The sequence below is a fragment of the Carassius carassius genome, chromosome 20, assembly GCF_963082965.1.
Source record: "Carassius carassius chromosome 20, fCarCar2.1, whole genome shotgun sequence".
NCBI classification, from domain to species: Eukaryota; Metazoa; Chordata; class Actinopteri; order Cypriniformes; family Cyprinidae; genus Carassius; species Carassius carassius.
The window spans coordinates 26,151,966-26,173,959 of NC_081774.1; the positions used below are offsets into that span (position 1 = coordinate 26,151,966).

Sequence of the window (21,994 nt, forward strand, 5' to 3'; positions counted from 1 at the left end):
AACATTCCCACGCCAGCGAAACGCACGTGGAACGTAACAGACCCCAATACAAATAACGTGATATTTAGCACCTAAAATGCAAATTTTACCAAGGCAACCCTGCTAAAAAACTTATATTGTAACCCCGGGAAGCAATTTTTATCGGGGAACCTCCTGGAAGCGCAATTGGACTAGTTTTGGACTAGTTTTGAGAAGCAACTGGGCAGGATTTGTTGTGAAAACATGGCAACCCTGATCCAAACACACATGCTGGAAATATACTTCTAATTACAGGAGCGTCTTTACTGATGAGATGTGCATGAAAATCTCATTCAATTTTTTGCACAGCCCTACTGATAAGTCTACCGTGCAAAAACGCAACACCGGTTTTTAATTTATAATTTTTTTATTAATGATCTTCAGTATACACGGACCTTCGCGAGGTTTAACCAGACAGTTACATGAGTTCCACCAATCAGATGCATCACTGTGGGATTGTTCAGGATTGTGGGTAATGAAGTACTTATCCAAGACATCGTGAATAAAAGGCATTTATCTCAAAACAAGGTTTGTGCCCCATGAACCTTTGGCGTTTATATGAGCATATACTATCGCTTAGTTCAGCCATAGCTGGTTTTAAGTCTACCATGTATGGTTACATTTTTATGGCTTATACCCCAACTGTCAATGCAGAAATTGTATTGAATTTTTACTTCCGGCACTGGCTGTGGGCGGGACTGTGATGCTCTATGGTGTAAGGAAAACAGGTCAATTTAGCTCAAAGGGAATCATTTAAGATTTTTAAGGGAATTTGAACAGAATCACTGTTTCACGGCTAATCACTGAGATGCCCTGTGATTCACTGAACGAGCCGTTTAACATCAAATCTGCGCTGGATATTAATATCCAAAGTATAGTGAAAACACTATCAATTAGCACAGGAACCAGATCAGCAGTTTAAGACATTAACTTGTAAGCACAAAACATAAGATACTTACTTCTCTTTTCAATATGAATAAGGCTTTATTAGATAAATCTAAGACATATAAACTAATCTAACACATAAACGCACGCACTCACTCACACATTCACACAAGTTGCAGGAAGATCGAAAGTTAGCGAAAGATGAGTTTAAGAGAATGGAAATGTAGAATCCCAAGTTTACAGCAATATGTGAAATTGCATAGACATGAACAGCCATCAATCACTTAATTAACCCTCGCATTGAGTTCCTCAATGAGTTTAAAATTATATTAGATACACCAGTACAAATGTCTGGAGGTACTACTTGCGTCTCCTGTGTAAAGTTGTCGTTGAAAGGGGGTTTCCCGATGTCGCTGATTGGCTGGAAGTTCAGTAGTCGTTGAAGTGACGTCTTGGGAAGCCCGTGGTTGGGCGTTGGCTGACGATGCGGAGTTGTGTGAGCTGGTTGAAGTTGAACGGGCACTCGAGGTCAGACTCGGAGACACAGTGTTACAAAACTTAAACTCACGACACGGAACTCTCAAACGGAAAAGAAAAGATGTAAAGTTTGACGAGACCTGGTGGTGTTTCTTCTCATCGTGGCTAAGTAGCAGCAGGCGTGCAGGCTGAAGCACGCTGGATCCGCGCTCAAAGAACAGTGATGACTAAAAGCATGGCTAAAAGCTAAAGCTAAAAGCAAAGCTAGAGGCTAAAAGCTAAAAGCAAACATGACTAATAGCAAAAGCTAAGAAGCAAAGCTAGAAGCTAAAAGCAAGATTTTATGGTGTCCTAAGTATTTAAACTGGCCTGTTGGCCACACCTCAAATGTTGTCTTGACCAATCAGATATTGTCTTGGCTCGGGGGTATCATGAATCATATGTTATCTTATCAAGCACGTGGTCCGAATTTTCCCGCTCTTGCAGGGTATCATTTTGGACATGATTCCTATAACTAGAATATGATACATTGACAAATAACTGATGGTCAGAACTGTTTCAAGCTAACAGATTCAAGCACATACATACGAAACATGAATATGTATCCTTAAGCTATCCAATAGTTATTAAAAGACATACACAATAAGTGATTAAACATGATAGTCAAATGTGTGGGTTACATAAAAATGGACCAAAATGACTTCTAAATGAATATCAGTCCATTGTTTAACTCCATATTCATTTATATCTAGAAAAGACAGTTTCTGTGTCATTCTCTAACAAAGATTTCTGTGGAGACCAGAGGTTCAAAGACCCCCCTTAGGAATTTCAGTTGGGTTGTGTTAGGTGGGGGGGGAAGTCAATCCAAGAATCTTGCTTATTACTTTAATGGGTTAACATGTGATGTCCGGCGTTGCATCTCAATTACTTGCCCCAAATTTGACAATATCTTCTCCGAATTGAAATTGTCAATAATTGTTCTAATGGTGTTAATGTCAAAAGCTGCTCTGTGAAAGAGTTGGTTGGTTAACTTGTTTCTGACTTGTAGCACTAGGACTGATTTATGACCTCCTGTTGCCTTCCTTAGGAATTTGGCTCATGTTTCAACCACAGTCCTGATCGACTCTTTAATTTGTCTGGTTCGGGTCAGATCCGCTACAATGGCAATGTTTTGCAACAGCTCCAAGTCTCACGCGCAGTGTAGGCTATACGTCACTGTCCGAATCAGTTCACTTATTTATTTGTTCACTCCTTCCTGATATAGTGAACTCAACTGCCATACACTATATAGGGATTAGTGAATGAGTGAATGAGTGAGCGATTTCAGACACAGCGTGTGTGTCGCGTTTGTTTACTACTGTCGAAGCGATTAAACTCTCTTCAAGAGCACACAATAACTGAGGTTTAACATCACAGAGTAATTCATTTACTCAAACAGTACACTGACTTAGCTGTTGTGAAGAGATAACTGAAGATGAACAGGAGCCGAGCAGCTTTCTCTGTGGACTCGGAGGGCTGCGCAGCCTGTGCACTGTGACTCTGTGTTATAAGCGCTCTGTTGCACTCTATATTGGCGGCTTCAGTATTATAATATTTTCTGCGAAATCAAAGATTATTAATAGTCTTTCTTGTTCTGTCCTATATATGATATGTTGCTGCCTTTATTACTGTGCTATAGATTTAAAAGAAATGACTATTAGATTTCTATATATGTATATACTTGTTTTTTCAATAATGTATTTTACAACAATACAAAGAGCAATGTGTAACATTTAACCAGATTTTAGACTTATTCACCTTTATCTGTAAATAAAATATTTCAATAGATTTGATAAAATTGTTGTGCACCTGTTGCTGCTGAATTATCTACCAACCTAGTTTATAATGATATTTTTGTAATCATTTATGATTATATATTTTTTAATTTGTTATTTTTCATTAAAATGAATTTGTGTTTATGCAGTAGATTGTGATCAACACAAAAGAATGATGATCAGGTCAACACAGAGAAGTACAGAAATTCTATATTGAATAAAAAAAAACTGTGCTGGTATCAGATTGGACCGGTTCTGAAAAAATGGTATCGTTGCATCCCTAGAATCAACGAAGTGGTTACTGATGTTCCCACGGTGGGGCAGCTGTGGGAAGAAAGGTGCCTCAACTGGAGATGTGTAGGGTCCCGAAGTAGAGGCGAGCTGCTGGAAGCAGCACTTACCTGATCCTCCTGGTCCCGCAGAGAAGTCAGTGGAGTGCAAGGAAGCAGACGTCCTGCAACTTTAAAGTGTTGAGAGGCCCCGTAAGGAAGCAGAGCATTGCTCACAATCAGAACCTGGCACGATAGACCCATAGATGAAGACCCATAGATTTCTCTTTTATTGAAAAGGTGTGACAGCGGTGGAAAAAAGCCCCTGGTCCTCCCACGGGGGTAGGGGCGCAGATGCCTGTGTCTCCTGAAGAACAGTTCCTGTCATCACTGGGTCACCTGTCTCAGGGTGACTCAGGCAAAGTCCTCAACAGTGTTGCCAAAGAGGCTGGCCTGGGAGACAAGGGCGTCGAGAAAACTTTGTCAGCATCAAGCATCTGTGCAAGGTTCAGCCAGAGATGGCGCTCCTGGACCACCATAGTGGACATCACCAGTGCGAGGAACCACATTGTGACCTTTGTCACTCGCAGAGCAAAGTCCGTCACCATACACAGTTCCTGCATCAACCCTGAGTCAGGACTACCCTCATGCAGCTTTTTCAGTGCCTTGGCCTGGTGAACTCTTGACAAACGTTGCATGTTGTAGAAAATTGGTTGTTTGCCCAGGGAAGGACTGAGACACTTATCTGTGCACAACAAGGCAAGCTCTTCGCTGAGATGCAAAAGAAAGAAGGTTCTCCGCTGCCAAGAACTCCTGCAGCTTGTAGATGGTGAAGATTCCTTTTCTTCATTCTTCTTTTAGAAAGCAGTGCTCACAATGCAATTGGCTCCGCAGCAAAAATCAGAATCATCTTATATACCCGTATGCACGGGGGAGTGACTTGGCATGCAAATTCTACTTGCCAATTCTCATTGGCCTTTTCTTCTAAAGCTCAGAGGTGATTGTGGTTCCCGAGTGAGACCCCTAATGTCAGTCGACAAACATTGAATATTACTGACTGAAAGGAAACCAAGATTTGCTAGATCTTGTTGTTATTCAGTTGCATGTTCTCTGATGTCAGATAACTGACCTGGACTAAATGGCTCAAAACATTTAGATTTTTGATTTAATGTTTTTTTATTATTATTATTATTATTATTATTTTAAGTTAAATAATTGTATTTAATAAAATGTTTAGACCGTGTCATTTCAAAAGAAAAATGGCTCAGCTCTTGTTTATATTACATAATGTTTCATGTCTCATATAGAATGTATGTACTTGTCCATAAGCTGTATGCAGTCAGTCATGTTTCAAGTCATTTTTCTCAGAGTTTCGAACATTTCTTCTGACATAACCTTATGCATCATATCTGTGGGCACATGGGGACATCATTATGCAGAGACAGCTTTGACAGCTCTCCATATTTTATTGTGAAAAGAAAACAGAGAATGTCAACAGAACAGAGAAGTCAAATTTTAAGATCTTTCTGACTTTTTTCATATAAATTTATCATAACAGAATTTTGGAGAAGAAGATTCAGTTTTAATGAAAAACAGTATAAATTTATCAGCTTGAACTGTCCTCTGTGATCAGTCAAGTACAAAACAGAGAAACAAGCTTCAGTTTCTGTCAGGTTCAATCCTATTTAAGGAATACAGAATGACTTCTGCTGTACTTCTGACTTCTGTTTCCAAGGGTTGGGCTTTTGGACTGCTTGGACCATTAGGACTTATACTGAGAATTAAGAGCTTCAATTAAGATATTATTGATTCAGTAAAATCATACCCTTATTTTTTCAGTATGTTTTTGTTATATAGTTATATAGTCAAAGATGACAGGATACATTGTGCATATTGACTAATATGATACAATGAAATAATAAAATTGGTCCCAATATATAGCCTTGTTGTGGAAGCCCCTAAGTAATAAAGGAAATATTTCCTAATTCTACGGAGTGTTTTCCCTTCAAGAGAAGATATAGCCCATTCAGTGACAGTCCTTTGAATATCTCCCCACCATCTTAAATGCTCCAGCAAAATTTCACAAACTAGAGTGTGGAAAGCAGCACTAATATCAAGATGGAGTAGAATTGCACACTTTTCTGAATCATCAGTCAGCAACAGGTTGTTAGACACTTTAAGTACAGCTGACTCTGTGCTGGGATGTGCTCAAAACCCAGATTGCAATTTTTCAAAAATGCCATTTCCATTTAAAAAGGGGGAGAGCTGATGATAAACAACCTTCTCTAGGATTTTTTGATTGAAAGGACAGTTTTGAGGTTTATTATGAGTGTAGAAAATGTTGCACCACAGCAGCAAAAATGGCAAACCTTCTATAAATGGGTAGAAATAAAAACATCTAATATATTATTTTGTTTGACCTCCGGATGGTTTTTGAAGGTTACAGTATCTTCTTTCACTAACCATTTGTTCAAAAAGAAAAAGAAGTACACTTTGACTGTGACATTGACTATTTTGCCTGAATGTTTCATTGCCATATTTTATCCATAAGTCAGAAAAGCTAAACAATGCCATGTTTTCTGTTCTTCTTTCCTCTCTCACAGAAGAAGTCAGTCATAGTGACCTGTCTGATTGTGGCGGTGTCTCTGTTTTTGTTGGTGATTAATTACTCAGAGAAACCCTATTTCCTACTGCAGCCTGTATTTGGCCAGAGCTTCAGTAAAAACTGGATGTTCTCTCGCCCACCACAAAAAGCCTTCAAACCCCACCGCAGCTACCTCAGTGTCCCCGACCAGGAGGTGAGACTAGATCACAATTAAAACATTCAGTGGTTTTCAGTTAGAAATATTTCAGTATTTTATTTGTCACATTATCAATATCAGTATCATGCAACCAAAAGTGTTTAATAATGTTTTACACTGCTATGTTTTAAAAATGTGAAAAATGAATTTCATTTTGTTTTTGCTGCACTGGCCATCACATCATTTCACAAAGTTGGAAGGAGGACTTGCTATCACATTTTCAATAAATAATATTATAGTACACCACATAACTTATTTGTACTAATAATATATATATTATTTATTATGGTCAGTCATATCTAAATATACTTTGTAAATTATTAGCTGGCTGTGACTTTTATATGTAGCAATTAAATTACTCTAAACCCGTTTTTCACTTAATATTAGTTTTCCAAAATATAAAAAACCCTTTTTTTTTTGAGTGCTAATGAGTTTGTTGTTAAAGCTGAATTCTACAAGCATAAATATTTATGAGGATGTTAACAATAGTTGTAGCCTATTTTGCCTCAAGATGTTTTCAAGGAAGTGTTGATGATGAAGTTTTGCCAAGATGTTTCTTTCATATTCAAGGTCATTGGAGAGTTTTCCCTACACACAGATGAGGCTTTGACTCATAACTGCCAAGTTCATGTAGATTCAACTGTTCAGGTGATTTATGTCCACAATTAGTGCAGAAAGGGTTCGATTGTTCTCCTACTAACAATGGAACAAAGAAAATGACTAAAGAAATTAAAAAGAAAAAAGAATAATTGGATTTATTGCTTCAGTCTGATCTGTTAAAAGCATCCAGCTTTTTAAATGCAATTTAGTATGGTTGAATTCGGTCAAGAGGGTTGTATTTATTTTGTTGTTTTTGCTTTCACACTGCTTTATGCACAGGTGCAGGGGCAGAGACAGTCCTAAATCTAAAGCCATGTTGAATACCTTTGTCAAGGTTACAAAGTGCTGCTACAACAGTCATGCCCGAACAAAACATGTTTTAGTTGCTGGGCAGCCTTTCTAATCTCCAAATAATTCAGCTCTTTCAAACTCTCCTCTCCCAAAACAGTTTGTTTTAGACTATAGAAAATCAAAATGAAAATACTGATAATAACTTAAGTTTCTCAGACTCTATACTTCTGTAATTCCACAGTAAACGCCATTGCCAAAAGGCAATTTTGAAACACCTCAGCAAATCAAATCTCAGTGAAATGGGCTTTATTATAGAATATGGTTTTTCAATTGCTTGACAGCACTACATAAAACTTCTGAAAACTCTTAAAAAACTCATAAAAATCTTAAAAACTATTCAACACTGACAGTCATGAAAGGGGTCATATGATGCAATTAAAGGGTTACAAGCTCTTGTTGAAAAAAAAGGGAAGATCTACAGTTGCAGACTAAAGTCTCAAATCTAGTTTTTTATATTTAAAGAATTTGCCACTGATGATTCAAATGTGAGTTTTGAGCAGTGTAGAGTAGCACTTGTTGTTTGTTGTTTCTCTGATTACAAATGCAGAAATGTTTTTATATTTATAGTGGCACGATACGCAACACAACACGTATAAAAAGACAGTATAAGTCATTATAATCAGTAATTACATCTCCACTGGATGCAACAAATGCCTCGTTTATAATGGGATTTATTGTTTTTGTCTCATTCTGCTGGGAGACAGCATAAAAGAATGTTAAGGGGCGTAACTTTCCATCACACGCTTGAGGCATTCAATCAATCACAACGCACTGGATAGCTGGCCACTCAGCATACACCTCGCTTTTCAGATGATGAGCTTTGTAAAAATCGATGTGTTACAGAAAGGCGGGGCATAGAGAAGCAACAATAATGTACATTGTGGAAAATAATGTGTTTTTTGAACCTTCCCACATAAACACATTGCATTACACCAAATACACAACATGGTGTTCTTTTTAGCAACGTCATATGACCCCTTTAAAGGATTTATGTTTCTTTTAGTTAGCTTACATTTTGTACTACTGTAGCTTAGCTGTAGCTTATACCACTAGCTTATTAGCCTATTTAGGCTTATGTTTTATATATATAATAACTTTTTGAATTATGCTGTTGAATTAGGCATTACAAATGACTCATATAAAAAAAAACATAGGGTACATTCATTTGCTAGTATGTTTCTCACTATTCTATTTATCGTTTTTTATTGTTTTATACTCAGAACTTATTCTGGTCTGAAATGATGGAGCGTGGGTGTTGTAGTGAGTGGAGCACCTGCCAGATCAGTGTCTGTGTCTGTCAACTCATAGTGTGATGAATGCCTCTCATCTTTCTCCTGATGTTCTTGTCAGTACTTTGCTCTGAACTTCTGCCATACACTGAAATGGATTGGGTGGGTAGGTCTGTTCACCTCTTCTGTCATTTTTCAATGAAACCAAGGCATCTGCAGTAGTATTCGTCCAGTATGCCTGATAGGTTAAAAGTATTATATAGCTGGAAACCCAATTTAAATTCCGCTTTCATAATTTAATGTTACATTTTCAAACTCCAGTAATATTAGCAAAGTACAACAATATTTAATCAGTCCTGAGCTTAAATTGTCAAGCTTTCCATTTTACTATAGCAAAGCTAATAAAATGGCTGTGAAATGTTACAAATGTGCAAAATGTCTGTTTTCAAACATACGGAAGCAGAGTTTTTAAGGAGGTAATTCAGTTTCAGTCGGGTGGGGGGTCTTGCAAGGGGGGTCTTACAAGGGTACTTATGTTTGTTTGATTGCTTCCATGGCTGCAGTACACTGTGTTTTCCATTAACAGCCAATCCAGGGTGTTGAAGTCTTATTGGGTAAACTGTAGTGGGTGAATTCACAAAGACCAAAACAGAAACAGTCATTCTGACACGGAAGGCAAATTTCAAAGTAGAATAACTGGCAAGTATGGGGACTTAGAATATTTCCTAAAAACCTGCAAACATATTATGTTATTTTATGCGTTAGCACATGTAATCATTTACTAAACATAAACTGCACCGAAGTGGGAGGGGATAATGATGACTATGGGATGCAGGAAGGAAGGTCAGGATGCCTGATAGGGAGAGTCCAAAGGGGAGCCAACTGAGAGAAAGAGAGAGCCCACAGAGGACCCACTGGAGGAAGGAGCTAAATCTGGGCTAAACCTGAGTGACAACTGACCCAAGTTGGTGCCCCAGGCAGAGAAGAGAAGTCGAAGATCCAGGGTGATGCAGATGGTCTAGGGCCAAGGTTGAGCCAAATGGCTTGGGGAACCATGCCACAACCCAGAGACCCGGAAGACTGTGGTGGAACATGAGCGAAGGAGGATAGTGGTGGAGCTTTAGGGATGGAGGGCTGTGGTGACACCTAACCAATGCAGAGCCTGAGAAATGAAGGATCACACTGGACCCTGAGGGAGTAGACGAGAGAGCATGTATTTAAGATTAAGCCAATGGTTTAACAGGCTGAGGTGGAGTCACTACCCTGTTGAAAAATAAGCATGGCAGCTTGGTTTAAGTTTGTTTAAACTGATCCATAGTTGGTCATGAGCTGGTTTAAGCTGGTCCTGAGCTGCTTAAAAAACTGGTTATAAGCTGGTCCTGAGCAGGAGCTAGTTGCTTAGGACCAGCACATGAACCGCTTAAACCAGCTCATAACCACCTGAGGACCAGCACATGACCAGCTATCATGCATCAAAACATACCTAACCAGCATATGCTGGTTTTTTCAACAGAGTGGCTTGGAGGCCTGAGGTAGAGTGGAGGTATCTGAGCACCAATACAAAGCTAAAGACAGGAAACTTGAGGTGGAGCCAAGAAGCTTGATGGAGCCAGCGGAAGGGGAGGAACTGAGGAGCTGTACAGAACCAGCGATGGTGACCTGGATGATCCTGGATCATCAAACAAAATCGAAGAACAAACTGATATTATGTCATTTCGAACAAAATCAGGTCAAAATGAAGTTCGTTTTGAGTTCATTTCAGCAGTTCGAAACAGCTGACCAAAGCAAACTTTCTGGGGGAGTTTGTTTCAGCTCCTAAACACTTTTGAGTTTCTATTGGCCCACGCCGGTTTTGCAATCGGTGGTTGTGTTCTGAAACTCCACCTACTTTGATGTGAAAACCCTTTGACATTCACACTTCCCATAAAGGGACTGATTATGGTCCTTTTGTATTGCAAACATGATACTTGACTCTTAACTGCTGCTAAACATTATTCTTTTGTCTATAATAATTTGACCATTGCTGCCAGTCTCACACCCTAGATTGCCTACACTTCATTTCATCGTTGTTGTGTTTAGGGGATACGTGCGAGCGTCGTGAGTCATGTTTACATTCATCTACACCAGCAGCATGGGGGTGTCAGAATGTTCGAAAACAGTATACCTTTGCTCAGCCTTTTCAAACTTCTTTTTGCCCCAGTATGAAGAACGAAAATGAAATTAGTTTGAAGTATACCTTTAGCGGGAGAGTGCAATTCCACAAAAGTGCAGATGGGCATAAAAATTTCTGTGGTTGTGTCACGGTGTCTGGTCTGTGTTTCCCCGGGTGTCCACAAGTGGTCTCACTTCCCCATAGGCACCTCACCGCAGGCACTACATTTCCCACAAGCCTTGTCCCTTCATCACGGTTAATTGCACACCTGTTAATTGCATTCAGATGTCTTCACTTTCATCATCATCACCTGTCCATATATACCGGTCTGTTTTCATTCTGTTTCATGGAGTCCTTAATTTCCGTCACCCAGTTTCCTCGCGTTCCTTGTGTTTTCTAGTTTCTTGTTTCCTGTTTGTTTTGTTCCTGACTGATTTCATGGTTTTGACCCCCTGCTTGTTTTGGATTTTTAATTTTGGATTACCCAATAAACACACTGCAATTGGATCTCTCGTCTCCTGTGTCCTATTGTAACAGAAGGACTCCATCCAATCAGATCCAGAGTCAAAGTCAAGTCACCGTTGGTCTTCATGAGCAGAGTCAAGTCACCGTTGGTCTTCATGAGCAGAGTCAAGTCACCGTTGGTCATCATGAGCAGAGACAAGTCACCGTTGATCTTCCTGAATCCAGTCAAAACACCACGGATCTACCAGAGTCTCTCCACGTCTCTCTGCTGAACTACCAGTCTCTCCACATCTCTGCTGAACTACCAGAGTCTCTCCACGTTTCTGCTGAACTACCACAGCCTCTCCACGTCTCTGCAGAACTTCCAAAGCCCCTCCACGTCTCAGCCGAACTCTCTGAGCGCTCAACTTATCCTGTCGTGGCCACGGAGGCCATCCCGGAACTCACCGCCTGCCCTGTCATGGCTATGGAGACCATCTACCATCTCCTCAGGGCCACGGAGGCTACCCTTAACCTGTTCATGTTCACTATTTCAGACTTACCTAACCAGACTTGCTCTCCTGTGCCATCGATCCCACTGTGGTGGTCTTCGGTGCCGCCCTGGTGGGCTCCTGTCCCGACCGCACGGCTGTGGTGGTCTTCTGCGCCGCCCTGGTGGGCTTCTGTCTTGACCACACGGCTGTGTTGGTCTTCTGCGCTGCCCTGGTGGGCTTATGTCTCGACCGCACGGCTGTGGTGGTCTTCTGCGCCGCCCTGGTGGGCTTCTGTCTCGACCGCATGGATGTGGTGGTCTTCTGCACCGCCCTGGTTGGCGTCTGTCTCGACCGCACGGCTCCAGTTCCACCTGATCCACCCTGGATACTTGTCCTGTCAGCTCAGCCCTGGGCCCCGAACTTTCTGTTCCCTCCTGGTCTTGTGTTTTGTTTCTTGTTTTTTTTTTTTTTTTCTCTGTTTCCCTCTATGGACCTGGCCCTCCGTCCCTCCCCCTGGTCCTCCACCGGTCCACCTCCCTCCTGGTCTCCTTGTTATTGTTTTTTGCACTACCTGTCTCTGTTTCCCTCTGTGGACCTGGCCCTCCGTCCCTCCCCCTTATCCTCCACCAGTCCACCTCCCTCCTGGTCTCTGTGTTCCTTGGTTTGCTGTTGTGTTCAGGTGAGCATCTGGTAGCTGCTCCGTAGAGGAGGGGGTAATGTCACGGTGTCTGGTCTGTGTTTCCCCGGGTGTCCACTAGTGGTCTCACTTCCCCATAGGCACCTCACCGCAGGCACTACATTTCCCACAAGCCTGTCACAACACCTGTCCATATATACCGGTCTGTTTTCATTCTGTTTCATGGAGTCCTTAATTTCCGTCACCCAGTTTCCTCACGTTCCTTGTGTTTTCTAGTTTCTTGTTTCGTTCCTGGCTGATTTCATGGTTTTGACCCCCTGCTTGTTTTGGATTTTGAATTTTGGATTACCCAATAAACACACTGCAATTGGATCTCTCGTCTCCTGTGTCCTATCGTAACAGGTTGATTAACTAACAAATTTGCAACTTAAAGAACACAGACGCAACATCTAATAATATCGACCAATGCAATATACCAATGACAGCTCAAATTAGCATAATCACTACTAAAGAAATAAAAAAGCCACAGTACTTTAAAAAGAACCAGAGGCCAAAAAATTAAGGGTTGCAAGAAGTTATGATAGACCTATTGCGTGACTCCTAGTTGAGGGTTCTAAGTCGTCTTTTATTTCCTGAAGCAAATTAAAAATAACATGGCTTGGCAAACTATATGTTCAGATAATGTTCTTTTGGCATTCAAAATAAATTAATATGTGTAGAAAAAAACTTCTTCCTTCTACTAAATGCTCTCTGTTCTCTGTGGTGTCTCCTCCTATAACAACAATTGCAGCCATTTCTAGCGTGAAATAGTTAGATTTTTTAGGTGTTAAATAATAGTGAAAATACCAGTTATTTGACGTTCATTAGTAAATCGCGTTGCGTGATTAATTTGAATACTCTTGTCTTATAAATTTTGCATCTGAAAGGAAAACTCCTACAAATGCATATTCAATAAGATCAGGCGAAAATAAAACTCTGTCGACACCTTTTCAGCGCCAATTCGTCACTGTGCGTCTTTAGTAAATCCTGACAGAACTATTTTAATGACAAAATATGGTTTGCACCTGGCGCAAGATGTAAGTAAAACTCACCTATAAAATGCTGCTTGAAGTCGGATCTCCAACCTGTGAACTAGGGACAGATCAATCAACCCAGACCTCAGCGAGAAGCTTCATTTGACATAACAACAAACATAATGTGGAGCTACCTTATGTGAAACTTAAAAACATTTCAGCCCAAATTTGGGTCATATATGGACAAACCCTACCACTGGGTTACAGTTTTTACATTTTTTTTTCAAGTTTTTCTATGGTTGAAATACTGATAGAATTATTAAATAAAATGCTATTGATATTATTCTGAGAGATATAAGGTTCACATGCTACAGCGGTCCATCATGCCACATTAAAGACCATCAAAATGTTATTTATTGTTTGAATTTATAAAACTGCCAGAACTTAAAGGCTAATAATTTTCATATCAAAACAAAAAACTAAGTTTATTACAGTTATTGGATGTAGAGTAGACGTGCTACAAATAATGTTTAATGAAGTTTTGTTCATGCATCGGCTGAAAACACCACAGACTAAAAATGGATCAACCGAAGATCAATTTAAAATTGAGAAAATAATATTATGCCTATTCAGTGTTTCCCACAGAATTAGATTCTATTTGCGGTGGTGTGGTGTTTGGGGACTGGGGACCGGTGACCGGGGGGGGGGTGGGGTTAAGTAAAATATATCATATATATATATATCATAAATATATCATATATTTTTAGTGACAAGTACACATTTCCATTGCCAACACTTAGTGTCAGATACCTTAAAGGGATAATTTGGTTATATTTGGAGATATTTGGAAGAATGACAGAATCAAACAGATCTCGGTCCCCATTGACTTCCATAGTAGGAAAAATATATACTATGGTAGTCAGTGGGGACCGAGATCTGTTTGGTTACAAACATTCTTCCAAATATCTTCCTTTGTGTTCAGCAGAACAAAGAAACTCATTCAGGTTTGGAACAACTTGAGGGTGAGTAAACGATGATAGAATTTTCATTTTTGGGTGAACTATCCCTTTAAAGACATTGCTATTGCTACACACACACACACACACTCAAACTCACAAACTTACTGACACACTCAAACACAGGCTCACACACTCAAACATTCAAAAAGACTCACACACACACTCACACTCACACACAGACTCAGACACACACAGGCTCACACACACACCAAACTGAACCTGGAGGTGGACACACACAGACTCTGACACACACACACAAACCTGGAGATTGAGGTGGACAAAAACCACACACCAACCTGAACCTGGAGATAATAATAATATAATGTCTAGCCTGGTGGCTGTGATATATATAAACCTACCAACATCCGTTGCCATGATTTTTGGAATGACTGATCGCGAGAGGAAAAGAATGACGTTTTAGTCGCAAAACATCGGTTAATGGAAACGCCGTCATTTTGCAATAGTTGTTTATCGATATTTAGAAAAAAACACAAAAGTTTTGCCCGAATCTGTAATGGAAACGCGACAGCTCTTAACATAGACTAACCAACTTCCCAGCCAACATTTCCATGTGGGCCCCATGTGGGTTTTTGGTGGGCTCTCAGTTGGGCCCTGGATGGGCAACCCAAATGGGACCCGTACATTTTTGTCCATCGGCTCCACGTGGGCCCTGTGTGTGTTCACCCATAGGGGCCCATGATGGTTCCATAGTGGGCTCCAAGTGGGGCCCATGTGGGTGTTCATTAGAGGGGCCCACATGGGTCCCAAAGGGGTTCTAATAACTGGGGCCAAGGTGGGCCACATACAAAACCCTTATGGGGCCCAGATGGGTGATTACACTAGACCCACAAATGGCCCTTAAATGGGGTTTTAGTGGGACCACAGTGGGTCAGAACTGGGCCCCATTTATATTTCTTTATTAATTCCTCTGGATAAAGTTAATGTGCTAATATGCAATAAAATTCTAAATTAAAATGTTTTATTTACCTCAAAAATTGGTGCTTAATACATTTTAAATTACATGTTAAAGTATTTCAAATGTGAAGAAAATGACTTCAACTCAGAATCTCTAAATCACATTTTTTATTGGGTAAAACAAAATAAAACAAAACAGGATAAAAACTGGATAAAAATACGGTAACACTTTCTATGAAGCCCATATTTATAATACATTATAAGGGTAGGCCTACTCTTAAGCCATTATAATGAATGCATAATGCATTATAAAAAAACGTATATGTTATATCAACTCGTGAATAATCATAACAATTATAATACATCATAATAGAATACATAATTTAATTCATCATGGTTATAAGTTTAAGAGTATGATTATTCATAACACAATGAACACCATATTAAATCTACTTAATTTACAGTATAATGGCTGTATGATAAAATATCATATCTTGACATTGTTTATTTAAGATCTGCACAGTATCTTATTACAGCTTGTGAGTGGTTAGATGTTGAGTGTTACTTGAGTGTTTCCTTTGGAGCTAATGTTAATTAATGTGAGCTTAATACTCTTAACTGAAAAAAAAGCAATCTTTTATATGGTTACATTTTATTTTGATGGTCACCTTAGTCAATTTTAAGCAGCTTTGCCACTACATCCCAACTAACTCTAATTAGGGTATTAGTATGCTCAAGAATGGTAGAATCTAGTATGGTAGAATAAGTTGACGTACTTGCAAAGACACCTATGTCAGTTTATCTGTTGGTTGACCATCAAAAAAAAGTGTTAGCATATATTTACAGTAGCAGACGTAGTAATACTCTAATGACCGCTAGTTGATATAGTTGCAGAGTTACCCAACAGCTGTCTAAGGGGTACCATCAAAATAATCAAACTGATATTACAATGAAAATTGTTCAAAAGCAAATGTATCATATTACAAATTCATCTGATCTGATATCTGATCTTATGGCTGTTTGAGTGAAAACATTTTTTTTTGTATTATAATTATTATTATTACTACTACTACTTATAAGTGGTCTTTGACCGCTTTAAGTAAAGTAGCATCAGAAAAATTGCAAGATATGACATTTATAATACATTATAACAATGAGAAATATAATCCATTGTAAAAGTGGATGCAACGTGTTCATTGTGTTATAAATAATCATACTCTTAAAAGCTATAACCACAAATAAGTAAATATATTAAACCTGTTCTTATGAATATTCATGAGATGATCCAACATATTATAAGTTTTATTATAATGCATTCCTTATAATGCTTTAAGAATACCCTTATTATGTATAATATGGGCTTCATAGAAAGTTTTAATACAAAAATACTTGAACAGAACAGGATGAAATGGCATTATTCCTGGGCCTGTGCAGACTTCTCAGCTTCATACCTAAAAAAACAGTAAAGAAAGAAAAACAGAAAAGGCAATTATTTTAAAATACTACTAAAACATTTACAAAAGCATTAAAAAGCATGCATGGTTATAATTAAGTTGTGCCAGTACTTCATATTTTTGCCCAAGTTATACTACTAAAGGTAATGTGAACAAGTAAAAGTGACACTATTCAGTTTAGAAATGTAATTTTAAAAGTACTATTATTTTATTATATATTCAGTAACACAAGTTATTGCATCACACCAACAGCTTTATTCATTATTCATCTTTTATTTTTCAGAGCTGAACTTTAACAACACAGAATTACCAGAATATTAACCATATTTCAACAATGAACATACATATAGCCTACAAGTAAAATCATAGATAACACATTTTGCCAGTGGAAAATAAATGGTGTAAATATAAAAGTAAAAGTTTGAAGAGTTAATGTACTTAATTAGTAAGACTATACAACAATATTCAGAGAACACATATCATCACAAAACATATAAAATGGTCTTCTTTATGGAGACGACTCTTCCCATCTGCCTCTCGATGGTCCAGCTGGTCAGTCAGCAGCACCACTGCAGGAGAGAAATGATAGTTAGTACGGCTTAATTGATAAAACAAACAAGACGACTTAAAGTGTTTTAAAGTTCACCTACCTGTACCTATTTAACGTACTTGTACGACTTTTAGGTCTTCACAAGTCTCCCTATTGGTCTGCTGGTGCCGCTGTGGGAGGAAAATACTAGTTTACTGGGAAACTAAACAAGTAAAAGGACTATTCGACGAGTCTCCCCTCTGGTCTGACAGCTGCACTGCGGGAGGAAAAGACCAGTTAGCACAGCTTGACAGAGTTCACTCACACTATATTTTATAAAAATAATGTAGCTTTATATCTAGCAAACATCATCAGAATAAAAGGTATAAAGTTAACTTACCACACTCTTGTGGGCTTTCATCTTCACAATAAATCTGTCATGGTGTCATGCCATCGCACGAGGAGATGTTTGTGAAGTCCTAAAAATTACTAACACCTAAAATGCAACTCATTACACTATCTGTGCCGTCTGTTTTGGGGGGATAGACATTAATAAATCAGACATTATTTTAGTTTATCCCAATTTGATCCTTTACTACATGTTAGGTGTGGATAAATTTATTATTCATGCAACAATGCTTATTACTGTAATAACGTTTATTAAAAAGCATTGCTATATGGATAAGAACTTGCTCTCATGAATGTTTTTATCAGGATTTTTGTAAAAGGTTTACTACCAAACCGAATGAAATAGCATAGCATTCTTCGTGACCAGAGTTGGCATATTTCATTCTGTAACCTATACATTTTATGCTCTCCAAAAAGACATGTATAATATCTGGATCTGGCAACACGACGGAGATGCACCCGTTTGGTGACCAAATAAAGTAACTGTCGTTAAAACACCTGGAGTCGTCTCGTTTGTTTTATCAATTAAGCCGTGCTAACCAGCATTTCCCTCCCCCAGTGGAGCTGACTGACCGGCTGGACCATCGTGAGGCAGACGGGAAATGTTTTGACCTCTGGAGCACGCATCCTTATAAATGAGACACAGCTGATAATGTGTTCTCTAATTAAGCACATCAACTCTTCAAACTTTTATATTTACACCATTTATCTTCAGCTGGCACATCCGACACGTTTGCCCACAAAGATAGCATTTTTAATCTATTATGAAGCAGACGTGCCTGTATGCACTCACATTAAAAGCGTTTTTTTGGAAGTGAAAACGCTTATGGGCGTTTGCGTTACACACAGAAACATTCGGAAGCATTGCAACTTGTTTTAAGCCTCTGCCAAATGAATGTATAAATAAAACATCCTACGTTTGTAAGTAAGTAAGTGGTAAGTAAACTGCCAACATTTTATTTTTTTATACAACGTTAACGTTAACCCTTCAGCTACGACAGTAATCCCGACTGGCTTCGTCAAGTTTCATTAATGACTCTGCCATTACTGTATTTTCAAATATTTTAAAAAAATATTTACATCCAATTATATAAAAGCAGCAGTAATTTGGCTAATATAATATATATATCAGCCCATCAAAGTGCCCACTCTGAGCCCATGCCCAGTTGACACCCACATAGCCCAGATAAATCCCATGTGGGGCCCACATGGACATGTTGGCTGGGTTCTCAGAGTTATGTTGAGCAACAGTGTTCATTACTAACCATTCAACCCCGGATTGATTCTGGAATCTACGCTGGGGGAATAAGCATTAAGCACCGGTGATCCGTCCTCTAACTAACGCATGCTCATGTTTTGATTCAGATCGTGGCTAGTCGTGCGTGCCTCCGTTGTTTTTTTGTGAGAGGGAGGGAGCAAGCAGCGCGCAGCTCTACAATAAAATACAATTGTACCCATATTAAATAGTTTTAAAATCTGAATCAATCCGTGGCGGTCAGCGTTGATATTGTGGCGGGCCACCACAAATTAATGAATGTATGGGAAACCCTGCTATTATAGCTTATCCACATTGTGTGCACAAATGAAACTCTTACACAATCAAAATGTGTCATTGGACAAGCACTAGCTAAACTATACCTTTTAGGTCAATGATTTTGGCCCTCCAAATATGATAAGCTGAATATTTTTCAGTATTTTCAATGTTTCAGTATCTTAACATTTATACAGGAACAAAATATTAATGGTATATCAAAATGCAAATACATCTTGCCACCTGAGACTAGAAGTATTGATTTCTTTAGTCTCTAAACTTTCTTGGTATCCCACTACATCCACAGAAATAAAGAACAGACCTGGAAATTGTTGTTTACATGCTAATGCCGTGCTGTTGTAGCTTGAAAAAGTGAAGTCACAGATCCAGAGTATTCTTCTTGGTTTTCCTCATCTCAGCTTTAATGAAAAAATGCTGTCTTATTTTCTCTGGGCTGTGGACTAATGTGGTGTATCATTCACTTTCTTTCATGAGTTCCACAATAGCAGTGACAGTGAACATTATGGTATTCTCACATCCAAAGCATCTACACAGCTGCACAGAGCCCAAGCATATCAATTTGCATTTCAAGCAACTTTGCTTTTCTAGCCCTTAGAAACACATGAATCACAATTAACTGATCTGGCTCAACCGGGACCCGGTCCACAATGGCCCGTCAGCCACACAAACAACACAATCAGAGATCTAAAAGCAACCCAGACTTCAGAGTGTGTGTTTTTTTTTAATCGGTCTCATAAATCCGCAGGGATTTAGCGAAGGCTTTTAGCTCTTAGAAAAATGTCCAACATCAATGTGTCTCTTTCCTGCCTGCAGGTAACATAAGGCCAAGTGTCAGCAAAATTCGTGTTGTGTGTCATGAATTATTCATGGTGTCCCATGAGATCAGAAAGGTTAAGGTTGTGGCCCTTTGTCAGGTGACATGTCAGGTTGTGTGCTTTCAGACAGGATGCTGTGTAAGCTGTCAATAACTCCTAAAGTATCGCTGTTACACGTTCTTGCGTGCTTTCCATGTGAATGATGAATTTACTTTAGGGGAAAACCAGGATTACTGTAAGAGAGGACAGTTGCAAGATGGATGACACTTAAAAAAAAAAAAAAGAAATGTTACAATGTATAAAACATTTTTGGATGTTCAGTATTAGTCTTTTACTTTCTAAAGTTCAAATTTAAATGCTAAAGTCTGGAGCAAATGTAATTAAAATGAAAATGATTTTATATTTACAATTCATAATTGACATGATTTCATCTTGTTGAAAACTGTTGTTGAAACATCAATATATTTAAGTAAAAATTATTTCATATATTTAACATAATTATGGTGTAGGTGATAAACTTTTTAAAATGTGAACAAATAAAATGCTTTTAAATTGTTAAACTTTATGAAAAAAGTTTATTATTTTAATTAATAACCGAATACTTCATTTTTTTTATATTAAGCATATATAGTAGTTAAGCAGGGTATTGCACAGTGTTGGGAAAGTTACTTTAAAAAAGTAATTAGTTATAGTTACTCACTACTTGTTCCAAAAAGTAAATGAGTTAGTAACTGAATTACTCTATAATAAAAGTAACTCGTTACCAGGGAAAGTAACTATTTGCGTTACTGTAAAAAAAAAAAAAAGTTGCTATATGTCAAAGTATTTTTTTTTTAGCAGTTTTCACAAGTCAGTTGAAATAAGTAGAACAGACAGGTGTTCGTACATAACTTTCGAGATTTATTGCACGTCAACAGACAGCAAGAGTTTTATCCTGCACTCTTTGTAAGAGAAGTGTTTTTGGCCACTAGCTTTGTAGATGCGTGTGTCACACATTACATGTGGCCTACACATTACATGCACGTTCTTGCCTTTGACTACAATGAATTTGAAGTAGTGCTTATATCTCCACCTTGAAAATGCCAACTTTTCATCGGATTGCTCCTGACTCGCCATTTCTCCTGCTGCTGTGAATCTCTGTGTAGCTGTTGCGTGTGTGTGACTGTGTGTGTTTGGCGCCGCTGGCGCGTGTGTGTAAAAATACTGGCTCTGATCGGCTACCATGAAACACATGACTCTGCCTTAGCCAATCATAATCGCTTATCTCGTTATTAACCCACCTGCTCACTCGCTGTGTGAGCCAGGGGTGCGTTCGGATTGCATATTAAATCAATGCATAGTAACACACCGCATTTAACGTTCAGTAACGTTAACGGCGTTGTAACGATGGGAAAAGTAATCAGTTAGATTACCCCGTTACTGAAAAAATAACGTCGTTACCTAACGTCGTTCTTTTAAACGCCGTTATTCCAAACACTGGTATTGCAAACAAAGTTATATGTTCAATTATTAAATAATTGAAATGCCACAGTTTGTTTCTTTTTATTTTATTTTACAACGCCATTGTTGCAGTGGTTTAATGTAACAAAGTAATAATATTTCGTTATAGTACTTAAGTATTTTTTGGGAGTATCTGTACTTTAATTGAGTTTTATATTTCAGCCAATTTTTACATTTACTACACTACATTTCCAAATTAAAATGTATAATTTTACTCCGATACATTTCCCCTGCAGCATATTCGTTAATGCTTACTACAAAATAGTCAGAAGTCAGAAAAACATGGACTGCAGGAAAGCAGGTTTGACGAATCAGTGGTCTAGCATCTGACTCTTATAAAACATATTTTCCACTCAAGTCTAGACTGGAGTCTGCGATATACAATATACGTATATTCTGTGATAATATAGTAAATGTTGTTTTAACGATGTGCAATCTGACATTATCAAGTATATCACCAAATCACACAAACAGAGAGTGCATGCATTTAATTTAGTAGTCTTTTAAAACTCAAAATTTAAGACATTCTAATTTGTAGACAGCAAAAATGATTCTGTATGCTTTTTATATTTATATAATTTAATATAGTTCACTTAGTCTAATCACACAAAGAGTACC

At 38.4% G+C, this 21,994-nt stretch overlaps 1 protein-coding gene across 1 annotated transcript in view; it reads left to right on the plus strand.

Moving 5' to 3' along the window:
- st6galnac3 (ST6 (alpha-N-acetyl-neuraminyl-2,3-beta-galactosyl-1,3)-N-acetylgalactosaminide alpha-2,6-sialyltransferase 3) overlaps nucleotides 1-21,994 on the plus strand; it is a 160,681-nt gene that overhangs the window by 58,950 nt on the left and 79,737 nt on the right. The window contains exon 2 of the mRNA XM_059502341.1: nucleotides 6,067-6,261. Within this exon, the coding sequence (XP_059358324.1) occupies nucleotides 6,067-6,261 (195 nt within the window). The remainder of the gene's footprint in view (nucleotides 1-6,066; nucleotides 6,262-21,994) is intronic.